General features: G+C 36.2%; 1 protein-coding gene across 1 annotated transcript; it reads right to left on the bottom strand.

Moving 5' to 3' along the window:
• Positions 1–242: 242 nt before the first annotated feature.
• On the bottom strand, positions 243–14,909 carry LOC132549185 (probable histone deacetylase 1-B). Its single transcript, XM_060213102.1, has 15 exons — positions 14,838–14,909; positions 11,336–11,448; positions 10,003–10,120; positions 8,394–8,468; positions 7,091–7,229; positions 6,418–6,559; positions 6,147–6,239; positions 5,667–5,775; positions 5,285–5,425; positions 3,894–4,002; positions 3,631–3,689; positions 2,621–2,836; positions 2,072–2,144; positions 1,839–1,870; positions 243–1,352 (listed from the first exon to the last, which is right to left on the bottom strand). Exons 1-15 carry the CDS (start codon positions 14,884–14,886, stop codon positions 1,270–1,272), a joined length of 1,551 nt encoding a protein of 516 aa, XP_060069085.1. The 5' UTR covers positions 14,887–14,909; the 3' UTR covers positions 243–1,269.
• Between the last annotated feature and the right edge of the window lie 9,445 nt (positions 14,910–24,354).

Consider the following 24,354-nt stretch of genomic DNA (forward strand, 5'->3'; position numbering starts at 1 on the left):
GTATGTCAGCTTCACACTGATTGTTTGTCAGATGAAGGTGACTGTATAGTCATTAAGATGTCACCCTCAAATCATCTACTGATTGTGTTATAAGAACATTTGTTCTTCTGAAAACCAGAATTGTCTAATAACAGAAGAACCACAGAAGACTGACCAGAGATGATGAGTGATTTGAACAGCCTATCATCTGATAAAGTTGGCTAACAAAATGGGGTTTTTAATTCAAATAAAATGAAACATGATAAGTTTAAGAACAATTTTAATGGTGGAGAAACACAACCATGTCATTATTGTGACTAATCATTTCTACCATCAAAGATTTTCCTGTCCTGAAATCAACAGGAATAATTCATATCAAAATACTAGACACATCTTGTATGTCTTACTCATAGTTCAACTTGCTGATTAATCTCATTTACTGACTTGGGTTTCAGAAAGTCAGAATTAAAAATTTGTATCATTATTTGACAAAACAGTAATGATGAGCATGATGTAGTTATATGAATTGCTTTTGTCCTTGCAACCTTCTCTACGTTCTAAAAACATCAATAAATAACTTATATACATGACAGAAGATTCAACCTCCAAATGGCCATTACTGGTATTATAGTGATAAATCTAAAGTCAGTCAGTCAATCACTATTTATTTCATGGTTAAACAGATCTGAGGACAAAGATGATTCCTTCTGACAGACTATAACACAAGCGATCTGTACAGATAAAGCACTGGCAGTAAAGCATGTAATGTGCATGAAAAATGATTAATGAATTTTGTCCGTAACATCAATGAATACATTCTTTTCACAGAAAAATAATCTTGCATTTTATCAGTGGTAATGAAACATTTGCTGTAAAGCTGACAAGTAATGAATATCTGCAGTAGAAACAGCTAACAATGTCCATGGAATGTGAGGAATTTAAATATTCCTGACACTGATACCAAACATCAAATAACTGACAAAATCTTCAGCTATCAGTACACTCGCTAACATATCCTCATACACTCGCCCAAATATTATAGGTCACTACTCGGTCCAAATCCTAGAGGGTTGTATTAGGATAAGTTTAATATGCAGAGCATACCACATCAAGTTATCTGAAGTTAACATCATTTAGCTGAATCTCAAATAACACAACAGTATCTGTGGATCTTCATCATCGTGTCATGGTCGAGAACACTTTGGTTTCCTGGTGACTTGACCACCAGTTGTGGAACACATGTCTCAGGCTGGTATAGTGTGTAACATGTTGGAGCTAGTTCGTGACTGGTCAATGCTCCATCTTAGAAGCAGCTGTTGTATCTTCTTTTGTCTCCGCTGGCTGTTCAGGTTTACTTGGAGGTGTCGCAGACTCTACCAAACAAAAAGTTTATTGTCCGTAACTATTTCTAAAGTAGTGATTACGCAACAGCAAATCGATATTGTCTTATTTAATAAAGAGATCCTATCATATTACAACGGGATACAATATTGTGGCATCATGTTGATAACTAGTGATACAATATTGTGGCATCATGTTGATAACTAGTGATACACAATTGTGGCATTATGTTGATAACTAGTGATACAAAATTGTGGCATCATGTTGATAACTAATGATATAATATTGTGGCAACATGTTGATAACTAATGAAAAAGTTAAAAAAAACTTCATTGAAATATTAGACAAGTACTTCACTGTGCAGTGTAACATATCAACTTTTGAATTTTCTGATATTTTTTCCTTTTATGCCTGTACTTTTTATATTTATTTTCCCAATTTCCCTATACCACCAAGAAACAATGTCCTCAGAATCTTGTTCTGTTACATCCTAAACATTCTACTGAATCAATTCATACCTTTCTTTTCAGATGCCTCCGTCTTTTCCTCACTGGAAAAACAAAATAGAATGATTTTACTTTCAACACCAATGGAATATTTGTATATAGTGTAACAACTACAGATATTTACAGTATAAAGATAACATAAAGGAACATTGATTTGATTGTTGATATCAGTCCACATTACGGATTTGATTTGATGTTATTGATAGATACTAAGAAAGCCACCAATGGTTAATATGTAAACTCACTTCTTTTCAGTCACTGCTTTAGCAGGCTCTTCTTTGTTCTCAGCAGGAGAATCCTTTTTAGGCTCTTTGGCATCTGAATAACAAATTGAAATATTCATTATTGGAATGTCATCTACATAAGGACATAACACCCGTCCTTCACTCTAAATATTGCACATTAATACAACTAAGCTGAGAATACTTTCAAAATATCTGTCACCATTTCTAAAACAACCACTGACAGATTACTGACTAAAAACTGTTATCAGACTCCAAACCTCAGAAACTTCGACAAATTTTTCCAGGATAATGCTACAACTGATCATCAAATACATGGAACACTTCAAAACCTTAACATATATCTTCCTAATATAAAAAGTTAGCTTAGTTGTTAAAAATCAAATGTAGATTTAACTGATTTCCAATAAATTCCACATACTTGTGCAATGTTTTCATTTTTGTATAGATATTACACAAATAAAATAATATCTGAAGAGACGACACTTGTTTAGTATAGCAAACACTTTGGATTTGATGGACAGCTCAAAGACACTAATCTAGTCACATTACCTTTCTCTCCTTCCTTCTTTTCATCATCAGTACGAGGCCGTTTGATCTTCGGTTTGTAGTTCTGTCGGTCACGCTTTCCTTCTCCTTCATCTTCACTGTCAGAAAATTCCTCATCACAAGCAATCCTTTTATCATTGGCTCTGATGGAGACACGGGTATCTGGATTTTCTTTGTCTTCATCATCACTTTCATCATTCAGAGCATCTTCAGGAATAGCTAATGATGAGATCAATCAACATCTGTGATTAATACCACTGTGTGGATACAAGATTAATACCACTGTGTGTGTGTGGATACAAGATTAATACCACTGTGTGGATACAAGATTAATACCACTGTGTGTGTGTGGATACAAGATTAATACCACTGTGTGTGTGTGGATACAAGATTAATACCACTGTGTGGATACAAGATTAATACCACTGTGTGTGTGTGGATACAAGATTAATACCACTGTGTGTGTGGATACAAGATTAAATAAATATAAATATAAACTTTATTTATTTTACAACAATTGTGAAACAAGTTATGTCAACTTATACTAATCACTCTTGTTGGCCCGGATGTAAGCGCGCGAGGAGTCTTATTGTGGGAGGAAACCGGAGTACCCAGGGAAAACCCACGTGGTCGGGTAAGTGACCCCTTACCTTTTCACGTCCGTTCCGGGAATCAAACCCCGGTCGGCTAGGTGAAAGGCGAGATACAAGATTAATACCACTGTGTGTGTGTGTAGATACAAGATTAATACCACTGTGTGTGTGTGTAGAGTGTGTGGATACAAGATTAATACCACTGTGTGTGTGTGTGTGGATACAAGATTAATACAACTGTGTGTGGACACATGATCTGTACTTACAGCTATTTCATAGAAGTTTACCCAATAATAATAGTGATAACATGACATGTAACTTTGAATGCAAATTTCCTTGTTGAAAAATTCCAGAATGAAAATAGAAATGAAAAGCCTCGTCTAATTTTGGTCAACAAAGACAGCAGACATTTTTACATACCTGACATTTGGACTCCAGGAGCATGAGGCAACATCCTCAAGTTTTCAAATAACCTTGTTCTGAAATATAAAGGAAAATATCAATTGCATTTTTTATCATTAGTTGATGACTGGCCATTACAAAAAGAATTATCTATCATAAAAAGGCACAGAATTCAATAGAAATTATAATATCATTGTTACTTATAATATAAAAATCCATTGTCACAACTTTCCTACAAGATTATCTCCCTTTTAATACACAGAATTTCCTGTTTAACTTACTTGATTTTGTCCATATATTCTCCTGTATTTTGATTGGCCATGTTAGATGGGCTGATGTGGAGTTTGAAGTCGGGTCCATAATACTCAAAGTAATCATTGTACGGTAATTCTGAAAAAGAATTCAACAAGACCACTTTAAACTTTATACAATGAATCATTATTAACACAAGACAAGAGTTTCTCAAAACTGTATGTGTCGCCTGCATGAAGTGTCATGGTCACCCAGAAATCGAACTGGATGTGCAACGTTCAACCATAAACTTGTAATACCAAACTTCATTTCTAAAACTCAAAGCATAAAGTTAAAACTGCACAAAGCAATATTCCTGAGAAATTTTCCAAGTTCAAAGGGACATATCAATGCCAAGAAGGGTTACAGACTGCCAAGTAGTGAAATCAGTGTGTAACTTTTGACCGAGAACTCATATACATAATTGCATTTTGATAACACGAAGCATAACAAAGAAAATTCCAGAAAACAATATTCCCAAAGATTTTGAGTTCAAAGGGGCATTACTCTTCCCTGCCAAGAACTTAATTGGCATCCCTTCCTAGAGCTAAAGGTCACAGACGTGGAAAAGTACCAGGCTATCTAATCTATAATCTGCCAAGAAGGGTCACAGACACTCTTCCAACAAGAAGCCATTTACTAAATTTCATTTCGTTAACTCAAAGCATGACTGAAAAAAGCCCAGAAAACTTTCGTAAGGACGCCGCCGCTGTGTGACGGCGGACAAAGTGATCCCTAAGTGTCCGCCAGCTCTGCAGGCGACACAAAAAATGAAACATTTAATAAATTTAGGTAAATTGATAATTTTTATCTTCTTCATTACAAGTATTACAAATATTAACTTTATATATACACTTTAAAATCATGTGGAGCTATGAAATTCTTTACTAACAGAACTAAGGTTAAAATATTGGACACTGTTGGGCAAGTTCTGCCACATTGAACAATTGCTAAGGAACCACTATCTCTATCTCTATAGTGTATCTTTTGATTGTTTCCATTTGTATGTCTAACTTGAGAGCTTTAGAGGTTTTGTAGGTGTAATAGTGGGCTACATTTCTTATGGTATAACTTACCATTGGCTATCTCTACCCCTAGAGCTATAGATGTTTCGTAGGTACAACAGGTGAAACTTACCATTGGCTATCTCTACCCCTAGAGCTATAGATGTTTTGTAGGTCCAACAGGTGAAACTTATCATTTGCTATCTCTACCCCTAGAGCTATAGATGTTTTGTAGGTCCAACAGGTGAAACTTATCATTGGCTATCTCTACCCCTAGAGCTATAGATGTTTCGTAGGTCCAACAGGTGAAACTTACCATTGGCTATCTCTACCCCTAGAGCTATAGATGTTTCGTAGGTCCAACAGGTGAAACTTACCATTGGCTATCTCTACTCCTAGAGCTATAGATGTTTCGTAGGTCCAACAGCGGGCTACATTTCGAATAGTGTAACCACCACCTCCCAACAATAACAGAGGCAAGTTCCATTTCTTCATGAACTCAGCACATTTCCCATGACCTGTTATTAGGAAGACAACTCTAAGTTAATTCTTTGTTACAGGGACATGGCACTGAATATGTCTACATCAATAGTTTGTGTATGTAACTTGATAAATGATTAATTCAAAGTACAATTGAGGGATCAAACAACATTTCACAAAACTCCTTAAGTACATAATCAAATACAGGTGTGTTTTCAACTTTTTATGAGTTTATCTTTCTGTAGTTGGGGTTGCACAGAGCCGGCCATAATCTCCTACCTTTTAGGGTGAGGTTGAAGCAGCCAAGCCTATCACCAGACAAAGAGTCAGCTCCACATTGTAACACCACAGCACTGGGCTGGTACATCTCCATCACTTTGGTCATCACCTGTTTGTAACAACCATACCTCAATTATCAGCATTTGATGAAGGTCTCTTAATGCTTGGGTCACACAACATGTATCAGGTTTACCCTGATCGTCTGTCACATTTTACTTAACCATTGGCGTAATACGTCATTTTGACAGCTGTTTTATCCACACTGTTTCTTCGCATTTTTATTCAATTTCATATAAATCCAATAGTTCATCATCTAGTTTTAAATATATAAATGGTTCAAACTTGTGAGGTTGAAAATTTGTGTAGACAGATAGGATGTTCGTCGATGGAGTCGTAGATACATGTGAATTGATACTATTGTAATAAAGCATTATCCAGTGTTTCACTCCAGTCATCTGTTTACACACTGTTATAACTTACTGGTTTGAATATCGACTCGTAGGATTCATCATCTATGCCATCTCGTAGAGGGAAGTTCACTGCATAGTATTTCCCCTTGCCAGCACCGATATCCTGCAACAAATTATAATTTTAAATGAAATGTTTTGAAGATTAATTATGTATGTGAAGGAATAATAAACTCCTGTAGAATTTCCAGATAGGTGTAGCCTCTTTGTGGGTTACATTAAATAGGGGTAAGGTTTATAAGTATGTATGGGGAATTACTACCATGGACATCAATGTGACCTACCCTGAGATCACCAGTGCCTGGAAAGTATTCCCCGTACTTGTGAAATGAGACAGTCATGACACGGTCTGTCGTATAGAAGGCTTCCTCTACACCATCACCATGATGAATGTCAATATCCACATATAACACTCTCTGATGGTATCTGGAAAGAGAATCAAGTCAGTTTTTAAGAAGGATAAAGATATCAAGACTGTTACATTAAGTAAAACTTCTGGAGTGTGATTTTTAAGGTTAGAAAATTCTCACATAAATGATCCAACTTTTATAGGACCGATACATAACTACACCAACAAGAGAACTTAGTCAACTGTTATCTGAAGATTAATTCTAAGTGACATGAAATGTTTGTGATGTATAAAAAACAAAATAAGAATATAAATACAACAAATTTACTTTATCACAGATATCCAGGATTGTACAAAATACACACAAGTGAATAGCACCTTTTAATAATTCAGATTTAGATACAGTAGAGCTAAAACAATGAATTAAACTGCATCATACAGCTGTTCCATCCTTGTAGGACTTGTCAGTGATGCTAAGGGCCTAAATTTTGAAGCCCCAGAGAGATAGTCAGTGATTAAAATCAAATATAATAAAGTATTAAACATTTGATCACCAACATCTTATGTTCTACACCGTAAATGTATTATTATCTAGTATGTAAACTTACTTGAGAAGTTCTAGGATAGCCAGGACGATATCATTGACGTAACAGAATCCGGAAGCTTCTGACTTCTTTGCATGATGAAGACCTCCAGCCCAATTAATAGCAATGTCAGATGCCTGCTTGTTCAGTTTGACTGCCCCGGCTAGAAAGAGTACAATGTCTCAACAATGATCCTTATAACCTTGAGCATTCTGCCCACCATTGAGGTATGATGATACATAAACTTCTGTCAAATCATTAAGTTTGACCTTTGTTTTTTTTTTTTATTTTCATTTAATTCAGGGTCCCTCTAAATCCATGAATTTACATATGGCCACAAAATGAAACGAAAAATCACTTTACAGGAATTTGAGAGCTGAAAATACACAAAGAAGAAAGTGCCAATGAAAATACATTTTTTTTGTAAAACCACTAAATTTTAGCCCAGCTATATGACTTTACACAGGGCTAGAAAAAAACATTTTCAGTTACTCGTCTGTCGGGCAAGTGAAGCTTGAAATTCACTTGCTCAAATCCAATATTCACTCACTCATATTTAATTCACTGTTAACGCGAGCGAGAACATCAACTTTTTGACAGTAACTACGTACACAAAACAACCTTGTTTACAACATTTGTGGTGACGTAATAGGTTTTCGCGAAGTCTGGATCAGCCCGATTCTTGACACGTGGTGTAAACAAGGATACGACATCAATGTATTTGATCGACTATCAGTGGATTTAAATTAGTTTTAAGAGTGTTTAAGTTGATAAACGTCATTTATTATGGAATATTCAATAGTCAGAACTACAAATTTCACTCGCCCGCTCAAACAAGTAGCTGAAACAAATAACTTGTCCGCAAGTACCTTTAACTCATCTAGATGAGCGGACGAGTGGATTTTTTAAACCCTGTTTACAATATCCATTTTCTTTCTCTGACCTTGATTTGACAGGTCAGAGAGCTGACAATATTTTTCACTGTATTATGACAGTGTATACAGGTAAACTTTCAAGGAGGTTTTGATTTTTTCTCCCTTACACAAAACTGCTTGTTTTCAGTCTGTATTTAATTTATCCTGCAATACAAAAAACATATATTCTAATGTAACTCTTTATTTACCCTGTACCTAAAGGTTTCCAGTCTACAGTAGCCTAGTGTTTAGCTGAGAACAGCAGCCTAGCTTACTATAGTATGGCATTTCTAAGTCCAATCTGAAGTCATTTTTATAATTAGACCTTGTGATATCAATCTTTTCCTGGTTAAAGTCTTCACATTTCAAGATAAGATTTTAATAAGACTTAAGGATCATTGCACATCACTTACCTACAGACCCTCCAGTAGATAGCTGACAAAACTCATACATGCCATCAAACACAGGACAATCCTCACCGACATTGACTGAAGAAAACACAATTTAAAGTAAGGTATAACGAAAACAATTGTAAATTTTGTTCACCAAATTTCTCTGTTTTCTAAACTAAACTTTGGACAAGAATTGTTATTACGAAACATGAAACTACTGCTGGAGTGGTACAGCTTTACACTTTACCTATTTATAATATATCACTAACACAATAAAACAAGAGATCCCAGAGTGATCTTGGCGCCCACCATTTGAGGATCTGTTTTCAGTTCTTGAAGATTTGTTTATTTTTTTTTTTTTTTTTGTGTTACAGGTCTTGTAAATGTTCATGAACTGGTCTTCACTGAATGTACCCAATGATGGCACACAATATTTTTATTAAGAACCAATTAGCAAATATCATTTGAAAAAGATCCCAAAGTATTATTAGATAGCAGTCAGTTACAGGTGGATAATGGACATGGTCTTCAATCAATATGATAGAATATCGAAGAAAACATGCTTGTGCTGTATTACTGTCGACATTCAAGAAGGCTGCCTGTGGGCCACCTTGATTTCAAATCAGTCCAGAAAAGGTAAAATGCACAACTTGGGACCAAGGGAAACCAATACCTGTGAAATATCAGAAGGATCCATCCAGTACTTCATCAGAAATAGCGGTAACAAGATTTGACTCTCAAAATCCAAGATGGCTGCCTGTCAGCTATCTTGATTTCAAATCAGTCCAAAAAAGGTACACTGCACAACTAGGGACTAAGGGGAAGCTCCCTATGAAATCTGACAAAGATGCATCCAGTACTTTCTCAGAAATAGCGGTAACAAATTTTTCTTTTTAAAATAAAAGAAGGCCGACAAGTGGCCATCTTGAATTCGGATCAGTCCAAAAAAGGTACAATGCACAACTAGGGACCAAGGGGAAACTGCATATGAAATTTGAGAAAGAAATAGCCCATCATCTGATGATAGTGGGCTAAAAAGTCATAATCATTCTGGTATAATTTGTATCAAAATTACCAATCCTAGCCTAAAGGTGATGTTTCCAGTCCAACTTCTTTTATCATTTGAAGAATCCATTGATAGACAGAATATCACATTAAGCACAAAAGTCTGACATAAGCTCATTAACAGGCTCTGAAGTCTGATATAAGCTCATTAACAGGCTCTGAAGTCTGATATAAGCTCATTAACAGGCTCTGAAGCTGACATAAGCTCATTAACAGGCTCTGAAGTATGATATAAGCTCATTAACAGGCTCTGAAGTATGATATAAGCTCATTAACAGGCTCTGAAGCTGACATAAGCTCATTAACAGGCTCTGAAGTATGATATAAGCTCATTAACAGGCTCTGAAGTATGATATAAGCTCATTAACAGGCTCTGAAGCTGACATAAGCTCAACAAATACCGGAAAATGTCATAATCTATCTAGAATATCATCTTGAAACAAGTTTATCTTGAGAAAATTGTCTACTTCAATCACGTAGTTTCTAAGTGTATGTTTCCATGATAAATACTATCAATCCTGTTCTGAGGAACAGAAATTGTGGTGATGCAGTTGAAGAAACTTACAGCGTTGCATCTGTTTGTTGTACTCCGACATGTTATCTGGTCGGATACTCCTCAGAAACTTGATGTAGTCATCACTATGGAACTTGGTCATCTCTTCTTGTGTGGCTTTGTGGGGTCTCTATTGGTCAAACAATTCAGTTCAACACAATTACCTCCTACCTACTTATAACTTAGGAACATTGCTTAGAAAATAGAATACTAACAATTTTAAAGGTTTTCAATACATCAAAAAAATCTTAGATGTCAATATCACTTCTAAGGTGTCAATATCATTTCTAAGGTGTCAATATCATTTCTAAGGTGTCAATGTCATTTCTAGATGTCAATATATATCATTTCTAAGGTGTCAATATCATTTCTAAGGTGTCAATATATATCATTTCTAAGGTGTCAATATATATCATTTCTAAGGTGTCGATATATAATTTCTAAGGTGTCAATATATATCATTTCTAAGGTGTCAATATATATCATTTCTAAGGTGTCAATGTCATTTCTAAGGTGTCAATATATATCATTTCTAAGGTGTCAATATATATCATTTCTAAGGTGTCAATATATATCATTTCTAAGGTGTCAATATATATCATTTCTAAGGTGTCAATGTCATTTCTAAGGTGTCAATATATATCATTTCTAAGGTGTCAATATATATCATTTCTAAGGTGTCAATATATATCATTTCTAAGGCGTCAATGTCATTTCTAAGGTGTCATTATATATAATTTCTAAGGTGTCAATATCATGTCAATATCATTTCTAAGGTGTCAAACATAACGTTTCAGATGTCAACATAAAAAATCTTGATATATATAAAGTTGTAGTACAAGCTTCCTTTAATATGTGATTTATGACAAGTACATTTTTTTTATCTATTTCAGTGACACTTTGGCAAGCAAAATTGAAAAATTTGGAATGAGCTTTATACATTATGTATCAAATGATAAGAATCTAATATCTTTTTTTATTTTATAAACATTTATTCAGTCAAATATTGTAGAAAGCAGACACTTCCACATCAAGTCTGAAGTCCTCTCATCTAATAATAACATAACTTATGAGTGTGTGACACCATGATTAAAACCTGAAGATAAATATGAAATAAGTATTCGCTGAATAACACTAACAAGGCAATCTTGTGACTAATATATTATTGGTGCGCTCCTGATAGTTCTATCACAACTTTCACCAGTATTTATCACACGAAACTCTGACAAGATCAAGTACCTTTAGAATGGTTGCCTGAATAAGAATATTAAACATGTTTTTTAAAGTATTAGACCTTGAGTAAATCTTATCCACTATAACAACATGACTTAATTACATAACTTACATAAATTTCCATTTTCCTGTAGAGTCCATAATTGAGGATGAGGTTGTGGGTCATACGTATCCTGTGAGGTTTCATGGGATGTCCTTGGCCATAGTAGTAATTCCCAATGTCACCTGTTAAAAAGAGCACACCATCACTTCCTGATTTACACTGTAACCCTAAACCATTACGCCATCACTTCGTGGTTTACACTGTAACCCTAAACCATTACACCATCACTTCCTGATTTACACTGTAACCCTAAACCATTACGCCATCACTTCGTGGTTTACACTGTAACCCTAAACCATTACACCATCACTTCATGATTTACACTGTAACCCTAAACCATTACACCATCACTTCCTGATTTACACTGTAACCCTAAACCATTATACCATCACTTCCTGATTTACACTGTAACCCTAAACCATTATACCATCACTTTGTGGTTTACACTGTAACCCTAAACCATTACACCATCACTTTGTGGTTTACACTGTAACCCTAAACCATTACACCATCACTTCCTGATTTACACTGTAACCCTAAACCATTATACCCTCACTTCCTGATTTACACTGTAACCCTAAACCATTACACCATCACTTCCTGATTTACACTGTAACCCTAAACCATTACACCATCACTTCCTGATTTACACTGTAACCCTAAACCATTACACCATCACTTTGTGGTTTACACTGTAACCCTAAACCATTACACCATCACTTCATGATTTACACTGTAACCCTAAACCATTACACCATCACTTCGTGATTTACACTGTAACCCTAAACCATTACACCATCACTTCCTGATTTACACTGTAACCCTAAACCATTACACCATCACTTCGTGATTTACACTGAAACCCTAAACCATTACATGATCACATCGTGGTTAACACTGTAACCTTAAACCATTACAATAGCACTTTGTGGTTTACACTGTAACTCTTAATCACTTACAGATTATACAGAAAATAGTGGTCTGTTTTGGGTAGACATTTTTGAAAAACAAAAAATACTAAATACTGACATCAGAGACATATTTTCCACCATATCATGGTGATAAATTTGCTTTCAAAATCACATCTTTTATATTGAAAATTAAAATATTTCATTATCAACAATTCAAGATTTACATGAAAGGTATACTTGTTTCCATGTCTCGGTTAAGGTGCAATAACTTCATTCTTTTCTAAAGATATCATCATATTTGATGCATCCTAAAAGAAATGTAGACTTGTTGTGTATAACAAAGGATACCCTGCCTATGCAAAATGCAATCTTCCCAAAGATAAATATTTACTGATCAATCTTCTGTGTTACAATGATTTAATTTGCCTATAATTGATAAGGATACAGATCCCCCCTAATCCATATACAGTTTTATTTGATTATTGATGGCTTGTCTATGGGTTCAACCAAACCTTTGTCTAAATTTCTTAATCACTACCTGAAATCTTACTACTAATATACCAGTCTTACTGTGATACTGTTTACTCAAGAAATGGAATAAATATTTAATAGTATTGTAGATGACCGCTTCTAAAACACATTTCTTCTGTAAGAACATCAGATTATTTCCACTCTGTTTTCCACCATACCCCATTCTAAACTGAACGAACGTCATTGTTATGGAAGTATCCTTTTTCATGAAAGCCAAGTGATCGTACAAATATATATAGCTGTGATCAATACTGAAGCAATTTTGGTGAAAAAAATGTCCAAATCACAGGAGAAATATACTGAGAACGAAAACATGAAAATCATCAACTTTCTAGTTGATAACATCTTGTAAAGTTACGGGACTGACAGGAACAAAATCTGCCCCAGTCTGCTAACTTATTTTTGTTTCATACAACTTACCTTACGGAAGAGTTTATCACTACAGGCACTTCAATTTTACTTTGAGATATATTGATGTTGTCTTTAAATAACAAGAGATACAAGACCACATCCATCATGAATGCCCAACAGAATCTGGAAATTGAATATCTTAACCTTATTCTACAATGAAACAAACATGGACAGCTTGCCATCAAACTACATGGTAAGTGTGAAAATTTTCGATTTTCCAATTGAGAATTTTCCATTTCTTGTTGGAAACATTCCAATATCCCCATCCTATGTTATTCACATATATAGCAGTTGATTCAATATTCAAAGGCCTGTTCAAAAATAACAATTTTTATGAGAATGCCATCAAATGACAAACTCATAACTAATTTGAAAATGTGACATTACTTACTTGGTTGACCAAGATTTATATGGTGGGTTTCGTTGATGAGACAGAAGATACTAATTCTTCCAGAACACTTGGGGGGTCTTAAAGTCATGTTTTTTTCAGTAGTCTCAGCGTAAATCTTTCTTTCGTTCATATTTTGCTCTCTTTGAGTTTGGATTATGATTATATTCACAGGCTCAAAGTTTCTTGTTGTTTTTAACATTTAAGATAAAAAAAAAAAACAACAACATTGATTTGTGAATCAAATCACTAAAGATTTTTATGTGATGCATCCTTGTAATTACTGCATTGGTTACTCTCTACTCTGATTTTCAAGAAGAACTGGCTGACAAATCAAACTAAGTATACATGTGCAAAGGCCTAGTGTGTCTTGCAGACCTATTTACTAATATAATGTTACAGATTGATCAAATAACATTTAATCAAAGGCCTATACCAGCATTGCTTGTCTGTTTATTTACCAATATGAAGATACTTCGGATGGATTGACAAACAATGTTAATGCTAGTGAATACATTAATATTTTACTCTGCTACTTAGAAAGAAAGTGTACCAGCTGAGCAATTTTCTTAAAGAACATTTCATTTCTTGTAAAACATTCTGAAATCTATAGAATTTCAGCGAATGAGAAGTGAATAAAACATCATTGACTAAAAGATTTATATCAAGATTTAAAATGCACAAAAAGAAGAAAATTATCACCCCCATTTTTTCTGGGCTTCCATACAAATATATTTAACGTAACAGGGCAATTTCCCCATTTAACGTAATTAACACGAATGCTAATAATTTTTACACATACAAAACTGTTGACAGTAACATTAACATCAGTTAAAACATTCAAAAGGTCGTAAATTGATCGTTCAATCGACATTTACGAAATTGCAAATAGGTACGCAAACAAACCCCGAAATTGGGCTGCCGTACTTTCTACATACTCGCGCTTAGCTTCAAACGTTTGAGAAATGAAATATATTCATTTTTGAACATCATTCTTTATATATTCGTGTCACTGAAGGTATGGTAGTGATTTTTATGTAATTAGGTCGATATATTATAGAAAGTCGTAGCTTTTTTCGTTATCTTATGTGATTTTATGACTTGAGTTGTAAAACACGATGTTTCGATCCATCGCGGGCACACAAAGGGGCACCGGCTCTACCGAGTTCGCTTTCAGTTCAAAAATCGCAAAACGCGTCTGCAGTCATTTGAAAAACATAAACTGTGTCTTAAATAAAAGAAGTAAATTGTCAGTATAAAATGTACTTACCGTCATAATAGTAGCATACTCTTTTTTTGCTATGAGGTTGCGTAGCCATCTTTACCTTTCAAACGCTTCCGTGACCTGTGCCTACGATATGCAAATTTTGACCCGAAGGTTGTATATTATATAGCGCCACCTGGCGACGAAGTCGAGTATCCATTAAAACGGTATAAATCAACAGAGCCTTATGTATTATGTTTAACCGGAATGATAAATAAATATAGAGAAAATGAAAGTTTACAACTTATTCATAGATGTACGAACATGTCTTGAAAATATGTTTATTTACATCACGGCCTTACAGACGTCTGTCAGTCCGTTTTCAGGGGCATAGCAAGCCTAGCAGAAATGTGTAAGCCCCGGCGAGGGGTCTGAATTTCATGATTTCAAAGATGTTTTGAATCGTTTTCTGAGACAGTCTTTTTACTTAGTTAACAACAAACTTCAACCCCTGATATTTCTTTTCAACTTTAGTTTTGTAATTTTGTCTGACATACTCTATGCACGGATTTTTACATTGTATGTGTAAGCCCGGGCTTTTTCTTTCTATGGGAGCTACGCCCCTGGTTTTCACAGTAACGGTGTAGTAGGAACATGAAGAAAAGGGAAGTTTTGCCTTAATATTTCTCATTAAACTAACGATTTGTGCATTCTTTATGATCCAGGCGGAAACAGGAACAATGTGAACAAATAACATTAATTTATTCTCCCTCCCACCGGCTGTCAAGCTTATCTCTAATGTAAGTGAAACAAAGGTACGTAACTCTACCAGATTCTATCCTCAGATCACGTACGTATGATGCAGGTTAAGTTCTGATTTAGTTTGTTTCGAAAGGGACGTATAATATTACCAATTAAATCATTCTTTTAAAGAAAAGTTTACTGAAAATTTATCATCGCACATGCTTATACAGGCAGGTACGGCACTTAAATCGCATTCAAACTGGGGACAATATCATGCTGGTATTCATTACACACACACACACACACACAAAACCTCACACAAACCAATAATATCGGACCTATGCCCCAAATCAGATTTTGAAAATGTGACTATAATTTACATTAAGTAATTTTATTGACAAGTTCTTTTGAAATTAAATATATGTCGCACCATCAACTCGAATTCGTTGTGTGTTTTTATTGGTACCCCTGGTTTAGGAATGCAACCACCTCACATCATTTACATCAGTAGCTATATGTGGCGCCTGGACTCCCGAGGACGTCCAGAGCGACGTGGCTAGTCTGTGGTTCTGCCCAGCAACCAGGGGTATCCGTAGTTTTATTACCCTACATACTCACTCTCGCACGACTTCCTCACCTGTCACACCTGGACACGTACACGTCTCAAGACAACACCATATAAGGACAGACACTGACAATACCGAACAGGTAACACACCAAATAAGGACATACACGTAAATGCACGGACGGTAACGAATACAAATTAAACGGGACATTTACAGACACTTGCTCCTATTTACCCTGTGACATATACATGTATATGTTTGTAGACATTTTGTTTCGATGAAACCCAAAACTTGATATCCAATACTAGGGACTAATATGAAAACTTACACATACATGTACGAATTTTGCGAAAAAGACATTGGGAAGCCTATATTTGAAAGAGAATGCTCAGTCACAGCTGTAATAACTGTAGATTATTTTAATCAGTGTACTTGGTTCATGTTTTCTATCTTAAAGATTTTGGATACATGTAGATTATACAAACAATATGTTCTTTTGATCAAATGGTGTAACGAAATAGGAGGTGTGGGAGAAGAAAGAACTACAAAAATAAAACACAAAATTAAAAGTGCATCAATCCTCAACAGGATTCAGAAATCATTATTAGAAGTTGAATCAATAAACGAAAAATTATATACTCAAGGGGTAAAGAAACGCAAGGATGATTGTAGGCAAGACGTCGAGTAAAATGGTCAATATTTTTAAGTGATTTAGGAGTAATTGATGGTAATTGAAAGAGAACTCTGTAATCCGAAATCGAAATGGACTGATTTTGGGAACTGGCTAATCAATACTGGATATGTTCCCCATTCGCTCTCGCCACAGCCCTGAATCTCTCAGGCATGTAGTTCTTTCTTATTGGGAGGTTGACCCATTATTCCAAGAGGGGTACTCTCAGTTGGACCAGAGTAACAGGGGGACCAACTTCCCGCAATCGTTTCCTTACAGTTTTCGAATGGATAGGACGGCTACCTATTGTATAAAGAGCAGATTCAGCAGTAAGGTGCCGATTGTGCAAATGCGCGAGACGAATATACCCGTCCTGCTGTTGTGACGTCACGCGTGGACGCCCAGACTTAGGTCTGTCAGCAACCCGCCCAGTTTCCCTAAGAAAACGTTTCATAGTGCAAATATGGACACCGAATTGTCTGGCAACCTGTATTTGCCTTTGACCTTGCATAATCATCGCAATGGCTTGACCCCTCTGAACTTCCGTCAGCCATGTCATTGTTTAATGCTATCTTAAATTAATAAAAATATCGGACAATGATGTGTCTCTATGAAGACTCCCGAATGGTATGACGTGCAGTGTAACTCATTGTCACAATGTCATAGCACGACTATATGCGTTTTTGGAAGTTCAGTCAGGAAGAGCCAGTATAGTGTGTTCAAAAGGATATTTCCGTGGTATTTTGGAAGTGCTCCAAAAATAATTGGATAATTACCTACGGCATTATACGTTTCCATAAAAGTCTCAATGGAAATCCATCGTTAAGTTTGCCATTAGGTCCGTTGAGACATCAGCTCTAAGAACTAGAATGGAGAATGACCGCGACTTCGCTATCTTCAAGAAATGTCATACATAATGTGGCAGGCAGCAGAAACTGCACCAAACACTCGCATAATTGACAGATTATGTTCAGTATTAGCCTTGCCAGCTATCCCGGCTACTCATTGTGTTCCCTCTGCTTCCTAACTTGCAATCATGATGCCATTTCTCACCTGTGCGCAACCTGTGAGTACACCAGCGTCCACCGTACAGACTTTCTCGGCGATGTTCTCACAGAGTTTGGACCTGGTGTGCACAGGTCTTGTCGACAGGAGGACCATGGCACCTTTGTCCATACCCTATTTGGTGGTATTACGGATTCCCTGTTCCATGACGATTCAACCTTGAAACTTTTCTTAATGAAGGCAGCGCGTTATGTGGTCAATGCCACGAGCCCTCTTCCCACAGTCGTGGTGAATATCTGAAGTGCAATTACATGCACCATGGTTCTTCGCGAGTGCAATAGAAAACATTTGTAATTTTCGCGATCTGCTTTGTGTGAACTGAGTTTTCCATTTGTATATTCTTAATTATCGCGTCCCTTTCAATCTGTCGGTTTTTCCTTTTTTATGTAATATAATATTTTCTTATAGAGGAAATAAAGTTTGATGGATGATGCTGTTCGCGAGATTTTCCAGTTCCGTGCTTTCCCCGGAAGACCTCGTCACGAAATACAATAATGCAACATTTGATACAGGACCACGTGCACTGTAATCTAGAGAGGTGTCTGACAGAATATACAAGAATTTTTTCCTGGCATCTAACGAAACTACACAAAAAGAAAAACTACTGAACCGAAAGCGCACTGTATCATTTTAAAACGACGTGCTCACAAAAGCATTCTTTTAATTGAGTATCATTTGCACAAGGCTCACTTTCCTTCATCAGTCCATGCAAGCAACAAAATAGACAATCAATTCCTATATTTACATTAACCATTTTGTGACTCCTGCCTATCGGACGCCCTTTCTGTTGAATCTACAATGTAGTGTCATTTTGTAGCATTGTTGCAGTTATTGTACATGTTTGCAAATATACGCAGAAGCTGCTGGCTGGCTTCATTCGTCACTGGGCAACAATGAAATAACGTTCCAAGACTCAATTGAAGTAAACATTTTAAAATTTTACTTTTGTTTTCAAGGAATAAAAACACAGGTGTTATAATAAACAACCTCCTAAAGTGTTTTTTTGGTACGGGCTGTATCGCACAACAGTAACAACACTACGTGTTTGTGATTTGGTCATGCCTCAAGCGAGTCACATGAATATGTCGGATGTACCGTTTTGGAATAGATGAAATTGATAAAAGTGAAATCTTACGTAGCCATACGCCTAAACAAGATTATGAGAATGCAGACATGGAAGCTCACGGTGCTTTTGTTTTGGAAGGTTTTAATTCGGTGACACAAGGTCCTGATTCGGCCGAGGTTTAGGTACACATTACGTAATCTAATATATGGTAGGGTCATGTAGGCGTGGTCAGGCAACACGCGATGATATATCGCTACTAACCGGCATTTGAATTTAATTCTATGACGCCCCTGGAGGCTTTCAAAGGTGAGCTGGAGGAAGGGCTAACATTCCAGAATGGTGACAGACAACAGAGGGAATACTTGTACCGAAGGAGCACTCTGCAATCTTTAAACAAATTCAGGACCTTATCACTCTTGAGTGTAGAAGGAAAAATCTTCTTTGCAATACTTGTAAGAAGGACGACGACGTACATTGTGTTAAATGAGTAAATCAATTATTCCTTGCAGAAATAAAAGAACCCAGGATTTTTGGGATGAATTTATCTTTATAGCACTGGAACACGATCACATTCCTGAACACAAAATTATGAAGACTTATTGCAACAACATCAGGATTTCGTGACAGGATTCATCATATCTGTCATATCTTGATCATCACGGCAGCAGACTTGGAAACAAGAGGACCTAAAACTCCATAAATGACGAAAAACGAGGATGTACGAAATAACGACCTTACATCAACTTCGTAAGGTCTGGAGCGGCAAACACCAATGTAACAATAGCGTATCATGGAAGGATACTGGAACTATTGCGAGTTGACGTGGAAGAAAGACTGGTCTTCCCAGAGATCACCCAAACAAATTTATGCCCAGATATCCTACACTGGTCACAATAAGAGAAGGGAATGGTCATTATAGAACTAACTGTCTCCTACGAGGAGCGATGCCTAAAGCCTCCTTGGACAGGGCTCCGTACAGAAAGGTCGAGCTACTCTCACAAGAGATGGCACACTACTGCAACGAGGTTTCGCGTTGATTCATCTTGTACTATATTTAAATCAGCAACAAAGCAGCCGCCGACAAAGAGTTATATATGGATGTGAACCAAGAGGTCGAACACAATCATATCCACTTCCCAAGCCCCACTGATCCTACACACGCTGATCAGACAACGACGTTTACACGTGGTATTTCTCCGAAAGTTATAGAAGATGCGCTAGTCGTGAAGATATCCAATGACCATTCATTGATGGATGTATGCTCAAGAGGATATCTTCCAAAACTATTGATCAAGGCGAAACTCTTTCCACCGAGGCATCCGCATTTCCACATACTTCCGACCTGACAGTGTATGGCATTATGGGAATAAACATCTTCAGCAACTTTAGAAGAAGCTGTGTCAAAATTGTAAGGACGGAATCTGCAGAGATGCAAATCAATCACATTTCGTGACATCAGCAGACAGATGGCACGGATTGTAGTTTATTTGTTATCGCAAATGCAGCAGCCGTCGTCTTGAGACAAGAACCGTCGGTGTACATTTGAGATCAGTCGCGAATGACTTCAACAATGTTTCAAGACTAAATGACAGAGTTACATACTGAAAGGGAGACGAGGTAATACCAAACACGTCATTGCAGTCGCCATTCATTGTTTATGCAGGCAACAAGATGATGGTGATAATAATCTCCTACAGCGTCACCTCTGTTGCGTTTGGTACCATTACAGATGTCCGTCGGATGACCCAAATGTATGGGAAAGAAAATAAAAACGCTCGGTTCGCGTTTTTGAGCTTCTAACAATAGCAGTATGGTGAAACGTTCATTACCTATCAGGTCCTTGAACTGGTGAGCTTATGCAATGGCGCGGCGTTCGTCGTCCGTCCGTGGATTTGTTTTCTTCAAATCGTTACTAGTCATGAACGACTGGGTGGATTCTGATCAAGTTTGGTCAGAAACATTTTTTTTTTCAATTTTGTATAAACAATGTGTCTGAGCTTCCAGAGGCCTAAAACTTCGGCTGCATGAATTCGATCCCAATTTGATCTGATGAAGAGAATTTAGTTGTGTATAAACAATGGGTTTCGATTCCCTGGGGCGAGGTAAGTGGAGACCTAAATGGGAAATTATTAGAAATCCTTCTTCTCTCGGAATATTGTCCAAATGTTTTCAGTGTTTTCTGTTAATATCTTGGTTGTTTTTGTTTCAAATTCGGTTAGATGAAGCAATTTTAGATAACCAAACCTTGTGAGCGATACAGCACCCATTGGCCTCTAGTAAATACATATCACGTACTGGCATGTTCACTTATTTCAGCGGGCCGAAATATATCTCCTAAAACTTATATAATCACTTTAATAATAAGACACCTCTTCCATTCTATCCTTCATACTGCTTATAACCTCTAAGCATCAACTTAAATTATCTCATTGAGAAGTCATGCATATGACTGGGCGTTCTTGACGGGGGATCGGAATGTCCTTTTTATGTCCTTCACACAATGAATACTTATTCTTCTCGGCTTAATACCAGCCTGCGTTATATAGATGAACGGATACTAAGATAAATTCATCACAACATCTCGTAAGAGAACGGTTATCGCTTAAATCGTGTATAGAGTAACGGTGGTTATGTTAATTAAGGTAAAGTTCATATTTGGCATTAGCCTTACCTAATAAACAGACATGTAAAAGCAAAACTCATATTAAGATAGAAGTTAGTGAACCAGGTTTTAAGGTGTTTTGGGAATGCTCCTACTCTGCACCTGTTTTTATAATGTTTGTAATAGATATCTTTAGGATGCCATATACCTAGTATACAATGATTATATATTCAACCAGTCATTCGGGACTCAACCGGAAGTCGGTGTAAAGGGTTATTAAGTAACCCACAAGACAGCAATGTCCAAAGACGTTTCGAGTTTATTTATTACTCACAGAGAATGATGTGCATTTTCATACCGTGTACATCTGTCAGATAAGTTTGCTATGTCTAGGTGTTAACCTGGATACTAGAAACATTTAAGTGCTGCATATTCCATGTTATAAAAAAATATTACCTTAATGACTGTGAAAACATGACCCAACGTGGCTTTAGAGAAGTCTGTATGCTTGGAAACAACAGCTTTTCCGTCCATCCGGTCATTATAACCACCTGTGTCCAGAACCCAAGGCGGTCTTAATAGTGATGTTTCACTGTATTACATCATCCATTTGAAAGGAAGTCATACAACTTTGCAAAACCGACAAAATAGGAAGTAGATATGTTTTAAAAGGACCGGATGTCAGAAGTAAAATGGAACCATACTGCAAATCTTATTGGAATACATTATGTAGCAAACGAACTTAAGATGTGGAGGTAAACGCTTAACGTTCAAGACAGATTTCTTAGCATACCTAATGTCACTGGCTTGTGAAATTTGGAAGGCATTTTGTAAATGCTGATTGTATTGTGGTGTCCACCATGTGGCGCCAGAAAAGTAACACCATAACGCGTTGATATATATATATATGTATATATGTTACCCTTAAGATCATGGTTTCACATCAAAAAGTCAAGTTACCATAAAATAAGTTTTAGGATAAACAACACAGTACGAAAAATGATATCTTTAATACTGCATATTACTTCAATCAACCAAAATTACTGGGTGTGTGTTTTGATTGGGGACATCACTAAGGGAGGGATTTATTGGATATAGAGGTCACACTCTACAAAGGGATGGGGCTATTTGTTTTAGAGGTCACACTCTACAAAAGGAGAGATATGATTTTTTTATAGAGGTCACACTCTACAACAGGAGAGATATGTTTTTATAGAGGTCACACTCTACAACAGAAGAGATATGTTTTTTAGAGGTCACACTCTACAACAAATGAGATATGTTTTTATAGAGGTCACTCTCTACAACAGAAAGAGTGTATTTGTTACAGAGGCCACAAATGAAAATACCACAACGCCATTGACGAACCCTGTTGACGGCCGCAAGCATTCTGTTATAGTTCTGCAGTGGTAAATTATGTACACAACATAACAGTGTATAACCTTTACAATCTGATGAAGTGTTCTGCCAATATACGGGCCTTGTTAAGAAAATTCAATGAACCGTTGGATGACACACCATTTTCCAGACCAATGACAAGAAGCCGGTAAACATGGTCGTTACCTGTCGTGTGTTTCTTTACTTGGTATTTCTTCTGTCTGGATCTAAATGTAAGTATACTAACATGAAATATACCTCATGTTTGATTTCTTGACATATTAATATATATCTATGTATATATAAAATTTTGTAGGTAATATCGACGGTATAGTTCAATATTGGTAATGGATCCTTACTAAGAAATGTTCGTTGGATGTGTATTACTGGAATAAAAAATATGATCTATGAAGTAATAACAACAATACGGATAAATGAATTGTCAAATTTTCGAGGTAATCTGTCCCTTAATTACCATACATATTCATTGATCATATATATATTACAAAGCTAAACCTGCAGCTCATGGTGCAGATAAATGCTAAAATTGTAAACACTATTGACAAGTAAAACATAAACACTTCCATACGAAATCTTCAGACGGAATACGATTAGTTTGGCCACAGCATACAAAGTATGGCGTTATCAGCAATACTTTAATGTCTGTCATAGAAATGGGAAATATCTATGTATAAGTTTATGATAATCTATTCAAATTTAGTTTGAATGCTTAATAAAAATGTTTCTCGATATCTCGGAAGCTTCCAAGCGGCCCAACAAGAGTGAATAATATACCCTGATAGTTTCTTTCGCAATTGTTGTAAAATAAATAAAGTTTATTTTAATTCGAAATCTCATCACTTAATCTTAGGGTGGATACATTCGTCGTCCGTTGTCCGTTTACTGTTCACAATCCTCTTCTCAAGAGCCGCTGGGATGATTCAGACCAAACGTGATCACTAGCATCGACACCTAAAGGGCAAAATTGATGTTCTCCGTCATTTGGGGTTCAAGGCGCGATTGAAATAAATGAAAACGTGTTATTTCAAATATCTCCGCTCATGGAAGTACTTGATTTGGTTGTGATAGCAAGGAGTAACTCCAACAAAATATCAAAATTTATGATCTCTCGGTGTACCATTTAACATCTAAGAAGAGGGAATGTTTTGGGCGGACTCGAAACAGCTAAACAATTCCAATTGGTTTGAAGCCGTCAACACTTAGTCTAGCCATATACATTTAAAACTTTTATAAAATGATGCAATGATCGCCAAGGTTAAGATCACGTGGTCAAATTACTGTGTAACATGATATCTTGAGTAAATCGAGCATAAGCCATGTAGAATTCTATAAAGTCAGTTTGCACCAAATTATATTGATTGCCCAAGTTATTATGTACAAGTGAGCAGTGATGATAATTCACACGAACAATTATTGAAGCTAGAAAAACTACATGTTTGTATATTATATGTTATATCCTCACTGATGTTACG

Source organism: Ylistrum balloti, unplaced genomic scaffold, assembly GCF_031769215.1.
Source record: "Ylistrum balloti isolate Yb309-2 unplaced genomic scaffold, AGI_CSIRO_Ybal_v1 Utg370046, whole genome shotgun sequence".
Classification (NCBI taxonomy): Eukaryota; Metazoa; Mollusca; class Bivalvia; order Pectinida; family Pectinidae; genus Ylistrum; species Ylistrum balloti.